At 41.2% G+C, this 24,080-nt stretch overlaps 1 protein-coding gene across 1 annotated transcript in view; it reads left to right on the top strand.

The window, feature by feature from the left end:
* Positions 1-24,080, top strand: part of CHCHD3 (coiled-coil-helix-coiled-coil-helix domain containing 3) — a 342,480-nt gene that overhangs the window by 171,973 nt on the left and 146,427 nt on the right. The window contains exon 5 of the mRNA XM_082256434.1: positions 6,300-6,383. Within this exon, the coding sequence (XP_082112560.1) occupies positions 6,300-6,383 (84 nt within the window). The remainder of the gene's footprint in view (positions 1-6,299; positions 6,384-24,080) is intronic.

The raw sequence follows: 24,080 nt of genomic DNA, 5'->3' as shown, positions 1-24,080 counted from the left end.
AAATGGATAGTGGTTGAGGAGCAGGGTTGGAGTAATTGTAGCAGCGAGAGATGGCCGTGCCTATCCCGAGGGCTCCCTCAAGGATCCCAAAAGATCAGCCAGCAACAGGGGGCGTAGTATAATATATCTCCATCTGTAGGTTCCCAATGAGGGTGGGTAGTATGCAGATAATAGGAGGTAAAGGGTCCCTATATACAGGCTCCCTAGTATCCCGGAGGGAAGTGCGTGATGGGGGCGCGCCATTACCATTATATAATATAAAATGTTATACTAAAAGTTAATTAGTTAAAATGCAAACTTAAAACGAGTCGCGAAACCGGAAGTAGTATTCATAACCAACTAATAATACATGGCTGAATTAAAATTCCAATCCATTCTAGTGTCTCAATACTAATAAGCGTAATCGTGTAAAAATGTTAAAAACCACCAAATTGTGTTAGATAAAAATTAAAATGACATATTCTCAGTTAAAATTAAGGAAATAGAAATCTTAATTGTTATTGAAGGGGGTACTTGCTGTGCCTGTGGTTTGTGGCGCAGGAGAGTTTAGTAGGGGAACAGATGAGGGAGCCTGTGCCTGAGTGTGCTGCGTCGCCGCCATCTTGGAGCCTGTGGCCGGTGGATCACTCGCTCCAAACTGACCCCGAAGATCCCGGTGTACAGATTCAGATAGCATCAGGGGTCTCTGTAGGGGTGCCACTGTCTGTTGGTAACCAGGCATGCTGGATGGTATGGGTGCTGGCGATCGAGGGAGCCTCATACAGTCAGGGCAGAATGGAGCTCCTGGTCTAAGTGTTCATGTTGGGTGCTGCCACGCATGCGCCCACCCAGTTGTATGTTTTTAAAAGCTGATTGTATACTATGCAGTGTGTTGTACTTTTCTCTGCAATATATGCATCAAAAGTTTTTGGGGTTGATAAAATTTCTGTACAGTCAACTCAAGGTTTGTGGTAATGTTCATCTAAATCTCTTGGATATGATTTCAGACAAGCAAAATTCTTGTTTTGTATGTTTATTAAACTTTTAAGTAGAAGTTAACCCAAAACTTAAACTCTAAATCTACTGCCAGCCACATTATGAAACAAATCTATCTAGCCCTGTAAATAAGAAATCACTATACATAACTTTTCTGCAGTTGCTCTGGTCCGGTCCAAAGCCAAGCTGTCAGCGGCAGCTTCAGTGTGTAGGCGTGTGCAGGAGAGGCAGCCAAAAATGGTAGCCCCCTAGTAGGCCTATGGGTGACGTCACTTCCAAGCCATTGTCGGTTCTCTCCTGCACACCGCATGCGCCGCTGGAGACCAGACCAAAGTGGCTGCAGAAAAGGTATGTATAGTAATTTCTTCTTTACAGGGTTAGATAGATTTACTTTAAAATGTGGCTGCCAGTAGATTTAGAGTTACAGTAGATAGGTTTTTGGGTGAACTTCTACTTTACCTTGGCAAGAGTCCAAATTGGAAGATTTCCCCTCTATCCCTGCTTTGGTGACAACTCCAAATTTTGGATTTCCCCCTAAATGAGCCCCAATGATAATGGTTGTCACAAAAAAAGCAGATGAATCTCCTCCAACGCAGACAGCAATAAAAACCTGACAGGACCATCCCAGGCAAGTTGAGGATTCCAAATCTTGTTATAATGCGCTTATGTACATTTTTTTTTTTCCTCACTTTTTTCTTTTGTTTGTAGTCCTAGCCATTTAGTTGGAGGTGTGGGTGGCTATTAAAGCCCTTTTTGCTGCAGACTGCAAGGTGTGCTTTTACTATGTTTTCCTTGCATTTGAAGCCAAAACGCTTTCTTTGTTCATTTTGGGTAAATAGAGGAAGTATTAAAATCCCTGTCATGTTAATATTTGTTTAACTGTTGTCACAGCATTTGGAGTGAAGAGGGGAAGGGGGGATTTCAATGGGGACACATATATGGAAACTTGTGAAGGGAACCAGTGATCAAGTAGTTATAGCACCAACATCCCCATAAATGTAGAAAAGGAAAAATTCTAGGACTTGAAAAGGTGCTTAAAGTATCAAAAAATGTTCATAAATATGACAATAAAAGTACATAAAATCCCAAAAATCTTTATTGGTTCAATCCTAAAAAACACATCGACATATACAAGAATAGAGAGTTTTTACATCAGGAAGTAAACATTGCTTAAACTCCTGTCCGCGCTTGATGCTGACCAGTTTCGCCAGGGTGTGGCTTCTTCAGAGACAGGGCCAAGCTCATTACTACTAAGACACAAATCAAAATCAATACACCAGAAGGGGACACCTATACTAGTGATTATGGTCTTGAGAGCATTCCCTTACTTTAATCATTTTGCTGCCGAGGCTCTGTCTGCGTTTTTTTTTTGCACACGTTTTTAAAAAAAAAAATAATAATTTTAGGCCTATACATTGCATAAGCCCCCAAGACAGTATATATTTTCTGAAAGCAGACACCGTAGCCAATAAAAAAGTGGTAGTTCCATGTTTTTGTGTTACACAATATTACCGTAAGGGTCTAGGAAACGCAAACTTTCAGTAAAAAATACACAAGTTATTTTTAGGGTACACGAACCCAATAAATTACCCATTTTTTGGTAAGATATTAAAGCTTATAAATATATACCCAACATGTCAAACCTTAAATCTGTGTGCTCCGATGAAGTGACGAAAAACTTCAGTACTCTATCATTTTTATAGGCGACACTTTAATAGGTCATTAGTTTAGTGTAACAGAGGAGGTCTAGTGCTAGAAACATTGCTCTCATTCTGACGTTTGCGGCAATATGTAATGTGTATCACAATGGGGGTGGGGGGCCTTAAACATTTTTGGGGGGTATTTTGTCTGCTAGGGTGCATCTTTAATTTTTTTACAATAAAATGGATATATTTTTTTGTCACATGGGGACAAAAAGTCCTATATGTATGTGATGATTTTTTGGTGGCAGGCTCTCTTTGAGACATCCAGGGTTCAAAAAAAAAAAAAAAACTCAGATTGCATTGCAAAACTTTCTTCCCCTGTCGTACTGGCCTGGGGAAACTGACATGGGGACCCGGAAGTGACAGCTCCCTACCCGTAACTATTTCCTGCTCTATTCATGACAAAAAAAAGTTTTGGATTCACATGTAGTTTAAAGTGGTATTAAACCCACAACCAAAAATGTAATATATTGCAGCTTACTAATCATTGGATGTTGTGGCTGCAATACCTGTGTTTTTCTTTTTTCCATCTGTTTTCACCTTGTGATCTGGCCATTAACACACTACCTGTATTAGAGTGCCCCCACCCTGGAATAATGAGCACATAGAAGCTGATCATTGTAAAGTTATTTTGTAGATTATAAAGTTACAGCAATGGTTGGTACATGAGAAAAAGTATAACTGTAATGGGAATAGTTGAACAGCGATATAGTAAAGACTATAGGATAACAATGTATGTGGTTTAAAGGTAGAGTTCGCTGACCCCAGCCTTCTTTTAGGTAACATTTGTCTCAATTTGACATAGGTGATCTATTTCACATTTCTTTCAAACTGTCTTCTGTGTACATTGATATCTTCAAAGGTATACATTTATGGCGGCTTCACACTGCCCAGCTGCACTTTGGGCAAAGCACAGCAAATCCTCAAAAAAACTCATAGGCTTCAGTTATGCAAGCACAACGGGGCAGGGAAAAGCCGCTCTTAGGCCCAATTTATCACTGTATTTTTTGTAAATTAATGAGTAAAGGAATAAATAGTGACCTGATATTTGCAAATCTTTGACATTTTGCATAATGGATGTTTTTCTTTTTTGTTTTGCAATGCTTCAGGAGTTAAATGCACAAGTGAGTAAATACTTTGTGTATCTGCTATGTCATATTTGTTAAATGTCTGATAATTTATTATAGAGTGTTTAAAACTGTTAAAGCTGAACTCCAGGTAAGCTCTTTATTGCATACTTGCTGTACACTTTTTCAGCTTGGGCAATTATGTGTGCATATTTTATACCTGAGCGTCCGCTGAGAAATCTGACAATGTTTATAGTAGTCATTGCTCAAAAGACGCTTAAATAGCGCTGCTTCCTTAAAACATATAAACATTATATAACCTGTAAATCAATCACAATGCATAAAGTGCCAGTGCAATAAAAATGCATGAAGTGATAGTGCAATTAAACAGGCCAAAGTCCCTCAATAAAATTAAGGTGCAAAATGCTAGAGATGTCTTCTCAAAAAAGAATTCAGGTGCCACTTCATGCTCCCCTCCTGAGTCCCCACTCACCAGCAGTAAGATCAAAATTAGCATGGTTTATAGATGGATGGGTCTAGCTCCTTCTCTCTTATGCAGTGTGCAAGGCTCTCAGCACAAAGATGGTAAGCGATAAGATCAAAATCAGCGTAGTGTATAGATGGATGGATCTAGCTCCTTCCCTCTTTGGTAGTATACAAGACTCTCAACATAAGGATGATTTTCATTCCAATAAAGAGAGAGATTATAACAGCACAGTACTTACCTTCTCCTAGGGATCCTGCGATGTGTTCCTGCACCATACAGCGGCCGAATCTTCCGCCTGATGCTGTTTTTTTTCCCTGCTTCTGTCTCCTCCGAGCATCACGTCGCAGGGGGGTGGAACTAGCGGCAAATTTGAAAAGTAAAACACACAGATATATTGTAATCCTATTGGATTACATTACTAAATAAAATAAATTGACATTAGTTTGCCCCCCAGTGCCCTTGCCTGCAGTTTTACTGTACTTTTTATGAATATATACATGTGTGTGTGTATATATATATATATATATATATATATAATGTGTGTGTGTGTATATATATAATACACACACACACACACACACACACACACACATATATATATATATATATATATATATATATATTGTACAGGACGCCAAGGTTGGGTCCTGGACAGTCGCTATATATCTCCTGTGTTTGGGTTGTGGTCTCTTTAAGGGAAGTTGGGAAATGTTCAGGGGGTCACCCAAGACGGGTGAGAAATTCCTGGAAATAGCTAAAATCAGGAGGACTGAATCGCAGTTCTCTCTGTGTTGAATAGAGAGATATTTGGGACCCGGAATTTGGGGGGCTCTTTAGTGATATTCGGGTGGGAAAGAGCCCCCACCCCTGACCATAAGGGATTCCAGCACACACAGGGTTAAGACCCAAGAGAAGCAGTCCTTAAGAGACAGGAAGCAGCAATAGGTGAGTGTGGGGGAGGAGTAGTTTGGTGGTTGCACCTGTCTGAAGGAGCTGCAAGTTTGCTGGAAGCTGCTGAGAGGTCTATTAAGGACTGTTACAAACCTTGGGGTGAAGACCCATCCACAAAACCGTATGTGCCTTTTTTCTTACTTTATTCCTTTGTGCTGAAGAAAAGCGGACTTTATTTTGTGTTTGATTTATGCACTGCTGGAAGCCTGTTCAAGTTTGCTGAAATAAAGCCTTTTTGTTTATGTTTTAAACGGTTGTGCACTCAATCCGGTGGAGCTATAACCCCCAAACTTTACTATATATATATATATATATATATATATATATATATATACATACTTTAACTTTATTATATTCTATTTTATGATTTTGTGTTTCAAACTTTATTATACCGAAGATGTTATAAAGAAGAACGCACAGTAAAAAAAAAAAAAAAAATCATATGTAAATAGTTGGTTTGGTCTGCTTGTCCTTAAGAATTACATGCAAAATAATGGTAACGCTTTCAGCTCCTAAAATCGGAAACAATCATACCGCCAGGGAGGTTTATTTAATCTTCTAGGAGGTAAACATCCAGTTCAAAGTGTCCTTTTTCTGCCCACTAAAGTTTTCACCCTATATATGTTTTCACATATATTGACATCTTTCACCAAAACCTGTTTGAGTCCCTTCTTCCCCCATATGTCTAACAGGATTCCATCTTGACACATTGTGTGCCTGCAACCATCCTATGGGTGGATGCTTTTTGCCCGACCCTGCAAAACCTGATGGCTGCTCCTGGTAGAAGGATCCTAGGTGATCGTAAATAGGGGACTCTGTCCCCACCCCCAGAACCCGGGGTGGAAGAGGGAATTTAATGGTTGCATGATAAAAAGCTAAAAAAGGTTTTCAGAATGCATTTTTTGTAATTTAATTAATATGAGTTTGAAGAAACTGCTAAATGTGAACAAGATACATTAATGACTCCCTACCCTTTTACATCATTGTTTTACGTTGTGCAACACAGCCGTTTTTTAAATCTATGTGTTTAAAAGCAAGAGAACTTTGTTAAACCTGAAGGCAAAAACTTCTGGGATAAATACGCTGCCTTACAACTTATTTCATTTATATTTGCAGGCAAGGAAGCTGGAGGAAAAAGAGCGTGAGCTTAAGAGGCAGGATGAATATTACAAGGAGCAGCTGGCAAGGCTGGAGGAGAGGGTAAGCATGATCAATGAAGTGTTTCTACGAATGTACTTTATAACTGGTGTAGATCTTATTTCTTATGGTAGGTGCAGTCACATTAAGCATTGTGCACAACAAACAAGCATCTGTATATATGGTAGTCCTCACCCCTATCTCTTGATAGTCCATCAGATACTCATGGCAAGGCCATTTTGAGCGAAGTTGTCTGATTTTGAGAGCACTTAAGTGTGCAATTACAGTTATGTGTCTTCCCTGACCTGAAAAAGGTTTCAGCTTTAAAGTCAAATTAAATTTAAAAGGGGGGTTTTAATTACAGAAGAGCAGAATGGCATAACTGCTTCTCCCTGCCTCTCAGCATTAAAATACACTGAGCCTGTATGGGTAGCTCAGCATACATTTACGGCACCGCTTTGTTTTGAAACGATGTGACTGCTGAGCGTGCACAGGAGTGATTTTATCATGGCTCGGCCAATCAAGTGGCTGAAGAGTTTGAGCCTGAAAGGAAGACTGGGAAAAGTTGGTCTTCCAGCAATAGAGGGGATTGCTTGGCAGGTTAACCTGCCATAATGTGCTAATAAGTGGTGCATACCTAGTACATTATGACATTAGCTCCTGGGGGCCATTTTTAAAATTATTTAATGTTTATTTTGTTTGAATACTCTGAGCCAATAAACCAGAACAAGTGCATTAGGCAGTGGGATTTTAACTCCTAAATTGCATACTTCTCATTGGTCAATGTATCAGATTGTGTTGGAACCACTGGATCAGCATTACAGTCCGGTAACTAACATACTGGATTAATCAATATATAAACATATGGTGCAGCGCTGCTGAACATTCAATACTGTGAACAACTCCTATTAAATCACAAAAGACAATAATAAGTGAATAAACAAATAAATGTGTAAGGTGAAAGTCCTTTATAAATATATATTCCACCGCCGTACCATAATCTTATTAAATTAATTGGTGCCACCACCATGTTAATTGAACGCTCAACTCACTCCTCCTAATAACAAAACTTACTTCACTACTCTCGCCAGTCACTCTGAAGTGGATGTAAAACTTCCTTCTTTAGATCTAGTACTCCCATCTAGGCCAATAATCCTCACATGGACCACACGTAACACAAAGGCACCTCTATAGTGCTCACCATTTAAATCATTTATTAAGATGCCTCAATTAAAATACACTTACAAGAAATCTGATTAAAAAGCATATAAAAATCACCAAACGATCGTCAGACTGCATACCACACCATTCAGTTTTCAACAGCTGTGTGACGTCCTGGGCTGAACTCCTCCCTCCTATACGCGTATCGCCATTGGATTGGCTCCTTCAGAACACAATTTTCAGAAGTCTGCTCTGGTTCCATCCACAAAGCTGCGGTCTGACTCTGGACTCCGCCTTAGCCAGAGTGCTCCTTCCTCTGGACAAACTCTAGAAATTGCAAGCTCCAATTTGTCTCCTGCTATCCAGCAGATGATTATTCCTCTGGACTTGCATGTGGGTGCTGGGCCTGATGATGTCTACGTTTGAGGCTGTTCCCTTTGCATAGTTCCATACAAGGTCCCTGCAAAGGGAGATTCTTGCTAAACAGGACAAGAGTCCGCAGTCTTTGAAAATCAGATCTGGCTGAGCCGGGGTATGAAGGAGTCCATGATATGGTGTCTTTGTTCTCCGGCGCTTGGTCTGGGGAAAATCTATCCTCCCCTTGTATTGGACAGTGATCACCACGGATGCCAGCCTGTCCGGCTGGGGAGTTGTCCTCCGCAAACATTTTGCTCAGGGGATCTGGACACTGGAAGAGTCCAGACTTCCGATCAATGTATTGGAACTGTGAGCGATAAGACTGTGTCTGGACCATTGGATGAATGGTGTTCAGGGATGTCCAGTGCGCAGTCGATCGGACAATGCCACGACCGTGGCTTATGTCAGTCACCAGGGGAGCACAAGAAGTGTCCTGGTTGCCCTGGAGATAGCCAGCATTTTTAGGTGGGCAGAACGGTTCGTTCCAGCCCTCTCTGTCGTACACATTCCCGGGGTGGAAAGCTGGAAGGCGGATTACTTCAGTCGGCAGGCTTTGGACCAAGGGGTGTGGTCCCTTCATCTGGAGGTATTTCATCAGTTATGTCTCCGGTGGGGCATCCCCGAGGTGGATCTATTGGTGTCTCGGTTCAACAGAAAGGTGTAGAGGTTTTTAGCTCGGTCACGGGATCCTCTGGCAGACGCCACAGACGCGCTGGTGGCCCTGTGGGGCCAGTATCGTCGGATTTACGCCTTCCCTCCTCTCAAGCTTTCGCCAAGAATTCTACGCAGGATCGAGGCAGAAGGGACTCCGGTCATCTTAGTGGCTCCGGACTGGCCCCGCCGGGCTTGGTACGCCAATCTGGTGTGGCTGGTCACCAGCGTTCCTTGGAGGCTTCCTCTCAGGGAGGATCTGCTGTCCCAAGGACCAATCTTCCATCCTGCTTTACAGTCGTTGGTTTTGACAGCTTGGAAGTTGAACGCCATATACCCCCTGGGACTGCCCATAGGCATAGCCAGATTCTTTTTCTGCCCAGTGTCCCACTCCTGTCGGGGGCAGTATAACCCTGTTTTTCTGTTAGGAAAGTTTTATTTTAACAAACTGAAAATAATCTTGCATGAAAGATAAAGCCTCACCAGTTTCAGTGTCACTAGAGTAATTGTAAGCCAACACCAGTAACCTGATTGCCAGATACGCCAGTGCAGGGCCATCTAATGCCATTGATAGCTTAAACCAGTGTATTGATCGACAACTGGCAACAGTATCAAGGTCTTCAAGTATATGTACTGAGAAGGACTTTAAAATTCTGAGTATGATTGTTAAAAGCAGTCCTCAGTCAGATTCAGATTCCAAGTATGCACCTGTGGAAAGCAGCAGTTCATTAATGGCCACCTCTGATTTAGTGGTTTAAGGGGTCAGTGTTATAATAACAATAAGGTGTATGTCACCAAGCACTGAACATCCTGCTGAATTGCAGGAGCCCAAACAGTTATTCAGATGGAAACAGACAATTTTATACCCATACATTTCTGGATTTGTTTTTCACTAAAGAATTAATAAGCTTAATTGTGGAGCAATGTAGCCTGTACGTCCAACATTTCACATTGACAATAATCCCAATTCTTTTTACGCAGCTTGCAAGAAATAGCTTGTTAAAATGGCAACTTTTCATTTTCCAAAAAATTGTGACAAGAAAACTCACCATGCTCTCTTACTAAATACCTTGGAGTGTCTTAGTTTGCAAAAAGGGGGTTATTTTTTGTTTTGTTTTTTATTTATTGCAAAGTTTTATAATGTAAAGAAAAACAAAAACCCAGTGGGGAATTAATACCACCCATACAAAACTATATATGTCTCAAAAAATAGAATTAAATAGGCTACAGCATTACATGACCAATTATCAGTCAAAGTATTAGGCTCTTCCACACGGCTGGTTTGTTGCAGCCTCCTGCTGCAGTAATGACTGGGATATGCGATCAGCATCGAATGCTGAGCCTATTTAAACAAATTGCAGGCTGACAGTGGCCGCTGCTAATCGCAATAGCCACACACATACAGAGCTATTAGCTGCAGTTATGGTACCGATGTCCGAGGCTGAAGTGCTGATTGCATAACCCAGTCATTCCTGCAGCAAGAATCTGCAAGTTCTTGTCGCAGGAATCCGGGGGACTGCAACAAACCAGGCTTGTGTAAGGGGCGTTACAGTACTGAAAAATGGCCTGAACAGAAAGGGGGTTTAACAGTCTTTTGAAATTTCTGTGGAATTGATTTTGTGGGTTAACAGCTCACTGATTTTAATTCACATGTAATAAAAGGAGGAACGTGTAGTGTTTTTTCATATAGGTTTTTTTTTTATTATGAACAGAACTTAATATTAAATATTCAGATTATTCAGTCCATCCAGTAGATGTAATTAAACAGAATATAAAATTGGTTAGCCTAATTCCACCTTGGGCAAAAGATAAATTAATGGTTCTCCCACGGCTCCTAAAATTTAAACATCTCTGTCCGCTATACTTGTTATGTAGGCACAATGTTGGCACTGTTCACATGCTTATCAGTTCAATAATGCAGCGCCTGTCCGCTTCAAACCACTTCTGTGAACACCGGGCTAAAGAAGGTTTTGACCACAAAACTTGCCTGGATCCCTTGGTTAACAGGGGATTTCTGCAGAGATGAGTGATGCAACGCCCCCCGTGTCCCTGAAAAAGACCTTTGAGGGGGAGATGTGGACTTACTCCTGGGGATAACAGGTAGAAAAAGAAATAGCCGCACATCCAGGGATTCCAATAAGTTTCAAATACCTTTTAATTCCAAAATGTTGCAAGTGATGACACCAAAGACACCAACATGAAGCCTCGTAGACGCGTTTCACACATACATCTTGTGCTTAATCATTAGGTAATGTATGCATTCAGTGCTGTGTCTGTCAAAGGACTCAAAGAAAAGGATTTTACGGTAAGTTCTTTGCGGTGCTGCTTTCTGCAGTATATAGGATCCACCCACCACTTGAGAAAGAAAAGGGCAAAGAGCACCTGTGAGATCACTGGACTGACCTGAAGACACACCCAAAAAATGTGGTATAAGGGTCCTTTCACACGAGCGATCCGATCAGATCCGCCTGCCAGTTTTTTAGGTGGATCTGATCGGATCCCCCAGTATTTACATTTGCATTGGCTTTGGAGCATGATGGTTAATCTGCAGTGATTGATGCAAATGTTCATCGTACTTAATAGCAAGCTTGCTTGTGTGCAAATTTCACACAGCCAAGAGTAACACTCCCGACCATGGGCAGGCATTAGCAGTGAAAAAAAGGGTCATCTGCATCTGAGACCAGTAATAATGTTTTTCAACTTTATAGTTTCAACTTTAAATGCTGACATGTTAGTATGAAACATTTTTAGGCATCTGAAATACTGTACTTGAAGTTTGGATTTAGAATTAGGCAGCAGTGTTAACTTGCGTTTTGTTATTTTTGTCACACATCGCATTAATTTCTGTATATGCGTAAATGCAGTAGTATGGATTTATGGAAATTTATTAATTGCTATATTTTATATATCCTAGTTTTGGTGTTAGCCTAAATACAACAAAGATTTCTCGATGTGTTGATGTGGCAGTCTGGCTTCACATAAATTTGCAAATAGAATTATTAAAGTGATTGTCAAAACAAAAAATAAAACATGTTATACTTACCTGCTCTATGCAGTTGGTTTTGCACAGAGGAGTCCAGATCCTCCTCTTCTCCGGTCCCACTGGTGCTCCTAGCCTCTCCTTCTTTTTGGTGCCCTCACAGCAAGCAGCTTGCTATGGGGGCACCCAAGCCGAGTCACAGCTCCCTGTGTCCAGTCTGACGTGGAGACATTTTGTTTTTATTCATTTGTATTTTTTTTATTTTGATGTCACAATTAAAAAAAATAAGTTTGAGGAAAAAAAGCTTTTTTTTATTAGTGAAAAAGTTTGCAATGCCTTGGATGGATCAGAATCAAAATTTGTCTCCTCTAACCAATTCCCAATGGGGCCTCATTATGGCTTCAGCAATATGCCATAACCCTGGTATTGTTCCCCCCCCCCCCTAATGCTTTCCAGTGGTTATCAGGCTTTCCTGGGTGATCGGTAGCCCCAAGAACACTGATCCTGCGGTTACGGCAGCTCTTTCCTCCGCTGATCTCTGTGGTCTAGGAGGAGCGGAGCTACGTTCCTTCCGGTTCTGTGTTTTTTTATTGTTTTTTTTTTTTTAATCTAATGCTTTACAATTTAGAGAAGAGATGTGGGGTTGTTGACCCCAGCTCTCTCTATAAAGATGCAGACAAGAAATGGAACAAGTGGCGCAAGCTGTTAGCACTACATAAAACGGTAGTCCATATAATGGCACATGGAGGCTATGATAAAGTCTTAAGGTGAGATGAGGAAACAGTCTGAATGCTCAGGGCCAGCCTGTTAGGGAGCGGAAGCGATCTCCAAACATGCAACAAACAAAAGAGAAAACAGGCGCCTCTGAGTTAAGACTGCAATTTAATATGGTAAACAAATAGTACAAATAGGAAAACAAGATGGGTCCTTCCGGTGTCCGTGTGGAGGCTGGGGGCTTAGAGTCACCACTTTAGGTCTGTGTTCATCTCCTCTCTTCCTCTTCCTGTCCGGCAGGAAGTGGGGGGTGTCATGGCATTGAGATGGAGGCTTGGACTGCAGGGTGGCCGTGATGCTCATCCCCAGGAACTTTCCGGCGTAATGACCGACGCATTTCCGAGCATGCGCACTGTGCTGGGATACCAGCGTGTGCTCCTTTTTCAAAGTCGGATCATTGCAATTCCTAGAGAAACAGGAAAAAATAGACAAATACAATGTGCCTCGAAAGAGGAGAATGTCAGAGAGGGAGGTTGGTAAAGTACCTAATAGGTGCTGCATGGGGCTAGAAGGATTCCCACTCTGCCTCCCTTCCGTCCACTTGGTCTGGGGGAGTGAGTCCAGAGAAGGCCAACAGGGAGAGGGAAGTAGGAGAAGTAATATCGGGATCATGAAGCCAGGTAATGCATACATAGGTCATGCCCACATATGTGAACTGTGTTCAAACCACACGGGAGGTATCGCCATGTTAGAGCAAGAGCAATAATTCTAGCACTAGATCGCCTTTGTAACTCTAAGCCCTCATGCACACAGGGCATTGGAAAAAACGAGCTGCAAAGCCACTTCCAATGCTAGGAAAAAGCAGCTGTAAAAACATGCTGTTAGTAGCTTCTTTCATTGGCGTTAATGCGCGTTTAACTGCGTTGGCTTTTAGCAGCGTTTGTCTGCTTCTATTCAAAATTAATGGTTGCCTATAAGAACCGTCTTTTATCCAACTTTCATCCCATTGATTTAAATGGAAGTCGCATCCAAATTTTATTTTGATGACCTGACTTGTGGTGCGACTCGTGCTCTGAGGATCTTGAAAGAGAACTTTACACCAAAAAAGAAAAAAAAAAAAAAACGGCTTGAGTCCCCCCAAGTTCCATATCCGGCCCTTTTGAGTCTGATATGGATCTTGAAAGGGAACCCCACGCCAAAATGAAAAAAATAAATAAATAAAAAAACAGTGTGAGTCCCCCGGTTATGGTCGGTGGTTGTAGGGGTCTGTGGGCAGGGGGCTTATCGCAATCTTAATCTTTAACAAGGGGGCCCACAAGTCCCTGCCCCCTCACCATGTGAATGAGTATGGGGTACATTGAATTGCTACCCATTCACCCTAAAAGGCAGTGTAGTGTAAATAAGGACGAGAGACGGTTTTGAGAAGTCCTATATTAAAATTCTTCCTCTGATCTTCTCCCTCGGATCTTCTCCATCTGATATTCTCCCTCGGGTCTTCTTCCTCTGATCTTCTTCCTCCGGTGTAGTTTCTATGGTCTTCTGTGCCTCCGGTCTTCTCCACTGCCAACCCGGTCCTCTTCCGACACTGTCTCCAGTGTCATGTGACAACATAAGGGGTGGGGTCTCCCGGGTTACATCACCAGGTGGCCACGCCCCATGGCTAAATAAGAAGCCGCAAAGAGCGGAGCTGACATAATCAGGGGAGACCGCATCAGAGGAGGACCGGGTTGGCAGCGGAGAAGACCCGAGGGAGAAGATCAGAGGAAGTATTTTAACCACTTAAGGACCAGGCCTGTTTCTGACACTAGTTGTTTACAAGTTTTCCTTTTTACCACAAAGGCTTTCTTTCGGTAATACATTGTAAGGATCTCTCCCTGACCTATTGTCTAGCCCCCCCCCCCCCCCCCCCCCCCCGTCTGCAAGCGCTGATCGAATGCTGGTTTTCCAGCATGACCGTTCCAACAGCATATGTAAAAATCTGTGGGTTTTTTTTATAGAAAATTGCTTAGAACACCTATATATATATATATATATATATATATATATATATATATATATATATATTTTTTTTTTAGCAGAGACCCTAGAGAATAAATTGTAGATCGTTGCAATGCTTTGTCACACCGTATTTGCGCAGTGGTCTCACAAATGCAATAAAAAAAATAAATAAAAAAAATTTCAATTAAAAAAAAAAAAAAAAGTAGTTAGCCCAATTTTTTTCTATAATGTGAAAGATAATGTTACACTGAGTTAATAGTTACCCAACATGTCATGCTTCGAAATTGCGTACGCTCGTGGAATGGCAACAAACATTGGTATATAAAAATCTCCCTAGGTGCCGCTTTAAAAATTTCTACAGTTTACTTGTTTAGAGTTACAGAGGAAGGGCTAGAATTATTGCTCTCGATCTAACGATCGTGGCGATACCTCACGTGTGGTTTAAACACCTTTTACATATCTGGGCGCGATTTGCGTATGCACTTGCTTCTGCACGCGAGCTGTACATTTTTTTTTATCTTTTGTTTTTTTATTTTTACACTGTCCCTTTGAAAAAAAATGTTTTGATCACTTTTATTCCTATTACAAGGAATGTAAACATCCTTTGTAATAGAAATAAGCAGGACAGGTCCTCGTTAATGTGAGATCTGGGGTCATAAAGACCTCAGATCTCACATCTACACTTAAAAGCAAAAAGCAAAATATTTTTTTTTCAGCATGTAAATAAATGTTTCCTTTAAGGCCATTGGGAGGAAGCGACATATGACGTTGTTTTGGTCCTCCAAGGCCATAGAGTCTTCCTGCCTGGGACATGGACGGACCTGGACCGTTTTCCCCGCTACTGATTTTTACATATTCTGTTGAAACGGTCATGCTGGAAACCAGCATTCGATCAACGCTTGCAGCCGAGGGGAGGGGACGGACAATAGAACAGGGAGAGATCCTTACTTTGTATTACCGAAAAAAGCCTTTGTGGTAAAAAGGAAAAAAATGATATATGTATTACTGTATATTCACTAATGACAAAGTTATTGCAGAAAGAACAGGCCCATAGCAGAACTATGCTCTGGTCTATAGGAGGTGTGCAGGTGTGAAAATTGGTACAGAACACCATCCTGACTGGAGCTGAAAGTGGAACTAAAGTTGCTCATAAAAAGGTGTATCCACTCTCCTGATTATAATACTAAATACTTGGAGAGGCTTCAGGTGCACACATAGTAAACCTTTACTGCCAAGAATGCAGTGTTTTTGCATCCCTCTGATAAGTACCAAGTACAGGTATTAGTCTTATTCTGTATAACTGGACCCAGCACAAGCGGGGAACATTCAGAAGATTCAGAGGAACAGTGCAGGCTTTAAAACTGCCAGGCTGATTGAATGAAAAGTCGGTGATGTCTGTCTGTAGTTAAATTTTGTATTTTAATCCTGGAGGTAAAAGTTGTGGGCAGCGGATTTTTGTTTGTCTATCTTTGGTCATTTGCAAATCTTGCGCTGTCCATATATCTTTACATATCTGTGATCTTAATTCCTTGCATGCCAGAAATGTTTGAATATTTTACCTAGTAAAATGTAAAGCTACATATAAAGTCAATCATGGTATAAAATGTGAGTTTCAGAAGATGTGAACATCAACCATCTTGGCTGACAACATATCACTTGGGACTATAAGATATTTTAAAAGTGACAGTCATCATCTGCTTGTGGATGTGTATAATAATTTCTCCTCATAAGGAGCAGGCTGAGCTGACACTAATCTGTTCTCTTGTCATCAGCCTTTATTATTATTGCTTCTGGTTCTTTTCCTCTTAGCACAATATAGGAAGCATCTAATTGGAAAAACCAAAGTAATCAAAAAGTCAATTAATCATATAGATGAGCTGTGACACTTAGTGATGCAATCACCAGGAAACATTGCCATCTAGCAGGCTAGGTATTAGAACGTGCCTTTTCATTTGCTTATAATGCGACAATTTCTATGACATTTACTGTAGAATAAGTGGCCTTGACACAGTTCTCATTGACTGTTAAGTAATCAGATAATTCATTTCAAAGTCTGAAATATGTTTGCATAGTTGGATTTTTCTTCTCCTCCAGCTTCCTGATGCTTTATGAATACTTGAAAAGACACCTAAATAGTTTATGGTATTAGGCCTTGTTCACACAGGGCGTACTAAAGTATTTACCCATGGAGGACCGTATTTACCTGCAGAGGGATGCACAGGTGTTCCATGCATTCTTGTGCATTAGTCCTACTGATGCCGTTTGGGAAGCTGCGGTTGCACAGACAGCCGCTGCTCCCAATTTTTCATCCATAGGGGTGCATCTTCTTGATCTCATACTGTGTTAGCTCGGGGACATGTTATGCCCAAGCAGATTTCAAATTTGGAGCAGCGACTGTCCATGCAGCCACTGCATCCCAGTTGACATTAATGGAACTGCCTGCATGGAGATGCACTAAATACCTGTGCTTCCCCCTGTGAGTAAACACGACCTTTCATGGGGATACGCTTTAGTATGCTCCGTGTGAACGAAGCCAGTGGTTTAAGGGAGGTTAGCTTATGTACATTTTTAAGAACCATCAAAGGGAACATAATGTACTTTCAGTAAGTAAACATTAATGTTCTATTGGTATTTATATGTTAATTTGGATGTAAACCCTCACATATACCTAGTGAACAGCCTTAGAAAATACACAGAGATTAAACAAATCCTCTTACATAGGGCTGCAAATAAACAAGTAAAACCTATCTTCCCTAAACCCCTTCAAAAGGGCAGAATAGCATAAACATCTTCCTGCATCTGTTAGCATCACAGAGGAGAGGGCCCAAGAGGCTGTAGTTGCATTGTGTGAGAGCCGATTGGAGGAAAGGAACCCACTCCATTCACACAGCAGAAGAAATGTATTGTTAATAGACCAGCAGTGTAAAAAAAGACACACGTCCATCTGGCTCAACCAATAAAAAACAGTAATGAAAACTCAACCATAAAAATCCCATATACACAATCATATACCCGCAGTTGATCCAGAGGAAGGCGAAAAAACCCCAGCAAAGCATGTTCCAATTTACTACAGCAGGGGGAAAAAATTCCTTCCTGATCCCCCGAGAGGCAATCGGATTTTCCCTGGACTAACTTTACCTATAAATATTAGTACCCACTTCTATTAAGTACACCCAGGACATCCAGGCCTTTTTTAACACATTCTAGTGAGCTAGCAAGAACCATCTCTGGAGGGAGTCTAATCCACATTTTCACAGCTCTTACGGTGAAGAAACCTTTCAGTATTTGGAGATGAAATCTATTTTCCTATAGACGTAAAGAGTGCCCCCTTGTCCTTTGTGTTGACCCTAAAGTGAACAACTCACCAAGTTCACTATATGGACCCCTTATGTATTTATACATGTTGATCATATCCCCCCTTAATCTCCTCTTCTCAAGAGAGAATAAATTCCGTTCCTCTAATCTTTCCTCATAGCTGAGCTCCTCCATGCCTATTATCAGTTTGGTTGATCTTATCTGCTCTTTCTCCAGTTCCTCGATATCCTTTTTAAGAACTGGTGCCCAAAACTAAACTGCATATTCCAGATGAGGTCTAATGATTTGTACAGGGACAAAATTATATCTCTCTCTCTGGAGTCCATGCCTCTGTTAATACAAGAAAGGACTTTGCTTGCTTTGGAAACCACAGCTTGGCAAAGCATGCTATTATTAAGCTTATGATCTACCAGAACACCCAAATCCTTCTCTGCTTTGGATTCCCCAAGTTCTACTCCGCCTAGTATGTATAATGCATGCATATTCTTAGCCTCCAAGTGCAACACTTTACATTTATCAACATTTAAACCTCATTTGCCACATAGTTGCCCAATGAAACAGTGCATTGGAGGTCAGCTTGTAAGTTGGAGACATCCTGTAAAGAAGTTAATTCACTGCAAAGCTTGGTGTCATCTGCAAAGACTGAAATGGTATTTTTAATACCAGACCCTATATAATTTATAAGGATATTAAAAAGTAAGGGTCCCAACACTGAACCTTGGGATACGCCATTGATAACTTTAGACCATTCAGAGTAAGAATCATTAATCATTACTCTCTCTGAATTCTATCTTATAACTAATTTTCTATCCATTTACAAACTGATCTTTCAGAGCCTGTAGAGTTTACCTTACACATTAGCCATGTGTGGGGAACTGTGTCATGATGATCCATGGCTCTAGTTGCTTGCTAATAATTGGAGGCATGCTTAGGAGTCGAAGCTATACTGGACTGTCCTTAAGCTTTGATTTACCATGCAGTATAGCATGAGGGGGGAAGGTGTGGGACTTTATATGAGGCGCACGGGGGGATTGTACCATGCACCTCCATCCCTAATTCAATGAAAATAGAAGAGGAAGTTGGGACTTTGAATGAGAGACATTGCAAGACTGGTTGGATCAAAATAAACACATTTATTGGTACATACAGATGTGCCAACATGACAAAATAGTGTATAAATACAAATACAAAGTAGTTTGAGAGCTACCATGCAGTATAACCTATTGGCTCCAAAATACTTCATTCTGTGTCCTGTGATGCAGTGGTCCTCAACCCTGGCCTACAGGGCCCACTAACAGGCCAGGTTTGCAAGATAACTGAAATACATCCCAGGTGATATCATTTGCTGCTCAGTGATTGCAATACTCTAATCTGCATCTCCCAAGGTAATACTTAAAATCTGGCCTGTTAGTGGGCCCTGAGGACCGGAGTAGAGGACCACTGCTGTGATGTACCCCCAAGAAATGTGTTCTAAAAACATAATAAAAATGTATCATCATTGTACAGTACGGGACACAGGAATTCTTGGACAATGAGTTATATGCCGCTACCTTCAGGTGTTTGGTCACCGGCAAAAGCTTTGCTGGGGCTATCTCCAGTGTACCCATATAACCCTGCCCACTCAAGGCTCTAGTTTTTTTTGCTAGTGGCCTTAGATGATGGACCCCTTCTGTTGTACAGTTTTCTTTTCTATTTTGCACCAGTTAGCTGCTCTTTGGAAAACTCCTTGAAAAATAATATGTTAAGGAGTTCATTGAGAGATGGGTATTTTTACTCCACTATCCACAATTACACCTCCCTATTGATTTGTCCACCTCTGCCTTGTGTATGATCAGTTCGGCCCATCCAGACGTCATCATCTATTGCAGGTCCTTTCTTTCATGGCGGACCTTCCATCTCTAAGCTCACCAGACCTGCTCTAAAGTCTTCACACTACATGTTTACCTCCGCCCCTGGAGGTGGAAGGATGTCTGCTGAAAGATTTTTTTTTAAAATTTTTTTGGACTTTTATTTCACTCTCAGGTGAGGAACACAGAGTCAGTCTTGCTGTCCTCTTAATGTTATGTTCAGCTAACCATTCCTACTTGCTGCTTACCAAAAAGCTAACAGTTTTTCTACCCCCCTCCATGTAGCTGTATAGTCATAAGAAGTGGTAATCTTGGTTGTCTCCTTCCCTTTGAGGAAAAATTGCAAGGACTTACAAAAACGAACTTAGGGACCTGTGTCTGTTTAGGGATGCATGTCTCGTTATGCCCTTAAAACATCTAGTCAAATTACTGCAGGAGCTAAGCTTCTGCCAGGTCTGCTGTGGACCTGCCATTTTATCTCATTTGAGAGATTTCGAACTGTAATAGCAAAGGCAACGTGATGGGTTTTACTTCCATATCCACACATCAATGTAGTCATTATATTGCAGAAAAAAATCACTACACTCTGTGGTGCTATATTATTAAAGCCTTAATCACACCCTGAAAATTCATATCCCAGGATGCCCTTGAAACCTTTTACTGAAAGTCTCCTGAGCCTGTTTCTCCGAACCATATGTACAAATACTTATGTTCACACTCCTCCCTGTCTGTTAAAGAGTAACTACAAATTTGTTGGGAAAAAACATTCACCCCTGGGCATAGGTGTGCGCAGACTATTACATTAGGGTGTGCACCCCAAAGCTCAAACACAGAGCAACAGGGACTAGGGGTGTACACGTCATGGCTGTAATGCTATGCCTAAAACTGCAAAGGACATGTGAACGAGTCCTTAATTTTTATATATATATATATATATATATATATATATATATATATATATATATATATATATTTACACACACAGTGCCTTGCGAAAGTATTCGACCCCCTTGAACTTTGCGACCTTTTGCCACATTTCAGGCTTCAAACATAAGGATAAAAAACTGTAATTTTTTGTGAAGAATCAACAAGTGGGACACAATCATGAAGTGGAACAAAATTTATTGGATATTTCAAACTTTTTTTACAAATAAAAAACTGAAAAATTTGGCTTGCAAAATTATTCAGCCCCTTTACTTTCAGTGCAGCAAACTCTCTCCAGAAGTTCAGTGAGGATCTCTAAATGATCCAATGTTGACCTAAATGACTAATGATGATAAATAGAATCCACCTGTGTGTAATCAAGTCTCCGTATGAATGCACCTGCACTGTGATAGTCTCAGAGGTCTGTTTAAAGCGCAGAGAGCATCATGAAGAACAAGGAACACACCAGGCAGGTCCAATATACTGTTGTGGAGAAGTTTAAAGCCGGATTTGGATACAAAAAGATTTCCCAAGCTTTAAACATCCCAAGGAGCACTGTGCAAGCGATAATATTGAAATGGAAGGAGTATCAGACCACTGCAAATCTGCGAAGACCTGGCCATCCCTCTAAACTTTCAGCTCATACAAGGAGAAGACTGATCAGAGATGCAGCCAAGAGGCCCATGATCACTCTGGATGAACTGCAGAGATCTACAGCTGAGGTGGGAGACTCTGTCCATAGGACAACAATCAATCGTATACTGCACAAATCTGGCCTTTATGGAAGAGTGGCAAGAAGAAAGCCATTTCTTAAAGATATCCATAAAAAGTGTTGTTTAAAGTTTGCCACAAGCCACCTGGGAGACACACCAAACATGTGGAAGAAGGTGCTCTGGTCAGATGAAACCAAAATCGAACTTTTTGGCAACAATGCAAAACGTTTTATTAGGCGTAAAAGCAACACAGCTCATCACCCTGAACACACCATCCCCACTGTCAAACATGGTGGTGGCAGCATCATGGTTTGGGCCTGCTTTTATTCAGCATGGACAGGGAAGATGCTTAAAATTGATGGGAAGATGGATGGAGCCAAATACAGGACCATTCTTGAAGAAAACCTGATGGAGTCTTCAAAAGACCTGAGACTGGGACGGAGAATTGTCTTCCAACAAGACAATGATCCAAAACATAAGGCATAATCTACAATGGAATCTTTCACAAATAAACATATCCAGGTGTTAGAATGGCCAAGTCAAAGTCCAGACCTGAATCCAATCGAGAATCTGTGGAAAGAACTGAAAACTGCTGTTCACAAACGCTCTCCATCCAACCTCACTGAGCTTGATCTGTTTTGCAAGGAGGAATGGGCAAAAATTTCAGTCTCTCGATGTGCAAAACTGATAGAGACATACCCCAAGCGACTTACAGCTGTAATCGCAGCAAAAGTTGGCGCTACAAATGAACTTAACGGAGCGGAATAATTTTGCACCCCCAATTTTTCAGTTTTTTATTTGTTAAAAAAGTTTGAAATATCCAATAAATTTCGTTCCACTTCATGATTGTGTCCCACTTGTTGTTGATTCTTCACAAAAAATTCCAGTTTTATATCTTTGTTTGAAGCTTGAAATGTGGCAAAAGGTCGCAAAGTTCAAGGGGCCCAAATACTTTCGCAAAGGCACTGTATGTATATATATATATATGTATACGTATATGTGTGTGTATGTGTGTATATATATATATATATATATATATATATATATATATATAGTGTGTGTGTGTATGTATATAAATACTATATATATATATATATATATATATATCTCAAAAAGTGAGTACACACCTCACATTTTTGTAAATATTTTATTATATCTTTTCATGTGACAACACTGAAGGAATGACACTTTGCTACAATGTATAGTAGGGAGTGTACAGCTTGTATAACAGTGTACATTTCCTGTCCCCTCAACATAACAAACAGCCATTATTGTTTTAACCGGTGGCAACAAAAGTGAGTACACCCCTAAGTGAATATGTCAAAATCTGGCCCAATAAGCCATTTTCCCTCCCCGGTGTCATGTGACTCATTAGTGTTACAAGGTCTAAGGTGTGAATGGTGAGAGGTGTGTTAAATTTGGTGTTATCGCTCTCATTTTCTCATACTGGTTACCGGAAGTTCAACATGGCACCTCCTGGCAAAGAACTCTCTGAGGTTCTGAAAAAAAAAAAAAAATTGTTGCTCTACACAAGGATGGCCTAAGCTAGAAGAAGTTTGCCAAGACCGTGAAACTGAGCCCCAGCACAGTGGACAAGACCATGCAGCGGTTTGCCAAGACAGGTTGCACTCAGAACAGGCCTCGCCATGGTCGACCAAATGAGTCGAGTGCACGTGCTCAGCATCATATCCAGAGGTTGTCTTTGGGAAATGAACATATGAGTACTGCTAGCATTGATGCAGAAGTTGAAGGAGTGGGAGGAAGCCTGTCAGTGCCTGGACCATGCGCCGCACACTGTATCAAATTGGTCTAAATGGCTGTCGTCCCAGAAGGAAGCCTTTTCTAAAGATGATGTACAAGAAGGCCCGCAAACAGTTTGCTGAAGACAAGCAGACTAAGGACATGGATTACTGGAACTATCTCCTGTGGTCTGATGAGACAAAGATAAACGTACTTGGTTCAGATGATGTCAATCGTGTGTGGTGGCAACCAGGTGAGGAGTACAAAGACAAGTTTGTCTTGCCTACAGTCAAGCATTGTGGTCGGGGTGTTATGGTCTGGGGCTTCGTGAGTGCTGCCGGCACTGGGGAGCTACAGTTCATTGAGGGAACCATGAATGTCAACATGTACTGTGACATACTGAAGCAGAGCAGAGACTGGGCCACAGGGCAGTATTCCAACATAACGACCCCAAACACACCTCCAAGATGACCACTGCCTTGCTAAAGAAGCTGAAGGTAAAGGGCATGGACTGGCCAAGCATGTCTCCAGACCTAAACCCTATTGAGCATCTGTGGAGCGCAAGGTCTCTAACATCTACCAACTCTGTGATGTCATCATGGAGGAGTGAAAGAGGACTCCAATGGCAACCTGTGAAGCTCTGGTGAACTCCATGCCCAAGAGGGTTATGGCAGAGCTGGAAAATAATGGTGGCCACACAAAATATTGACACTTTGGGCCCAATTTAGACATTTTCACTTAGAGGTGTACTTACTTTTGTTGCCAGCGGCTTAGACATTAATTGGTGTGTGTTGAGTTTTTTGGGGGGGACAGCCAATTTACTCTGTTATACAAGCTGTAAACTCACTATTTTATATTATAGCAAAGTGTCATTTCTTCTTCAGTGTTGTCACATGAAAAGTTATAATAAAATAATTACAAAATGTGAGGGATGTACTTACATTTGTGAGATACTGTGTGTGTGTGTATGTATATTTATACTTTTTTTTTCTTTAGATTTATTTTCACTTTTTTTTATCTGCCATTTTGTCTGGCTTTGGTGAAATATTAGGGTTCTAAACAGACCTCTGATGTCTTACATTTAGGATTAAGGACAGGGTGGGATGGGGGAGCAGAGGCTAGAACTGATCCCCCTACAGTGCAGCTAGAGGGAGAGGAGGAGAAGTGGGCAGTGCTTTGGGGAGGTGGAACAAGAGGATTGGTATCTGCAATAAGGCAGTACAGCCGGTCCTCCTGCTCAGCAGGTGCCCAGGCTCCCCTTTTGAACTAATAGGTAATGGGCCCGGTACTGGAGGGCAGG

This window comes from Pelophylax lessonae, assembly GCF_965119305.1.
Source record: "Pelophylax lessonae genome assembly, chromosome: 4".
NCBI lineage: Eukaryota > Metazoa > Chordata > Amphibia > Anura > Ranidae > Pelophylax > Pelophylax lessonae.
This window is presented reverse-complemented; position numbering and strand designations above follow the sequence as displayed.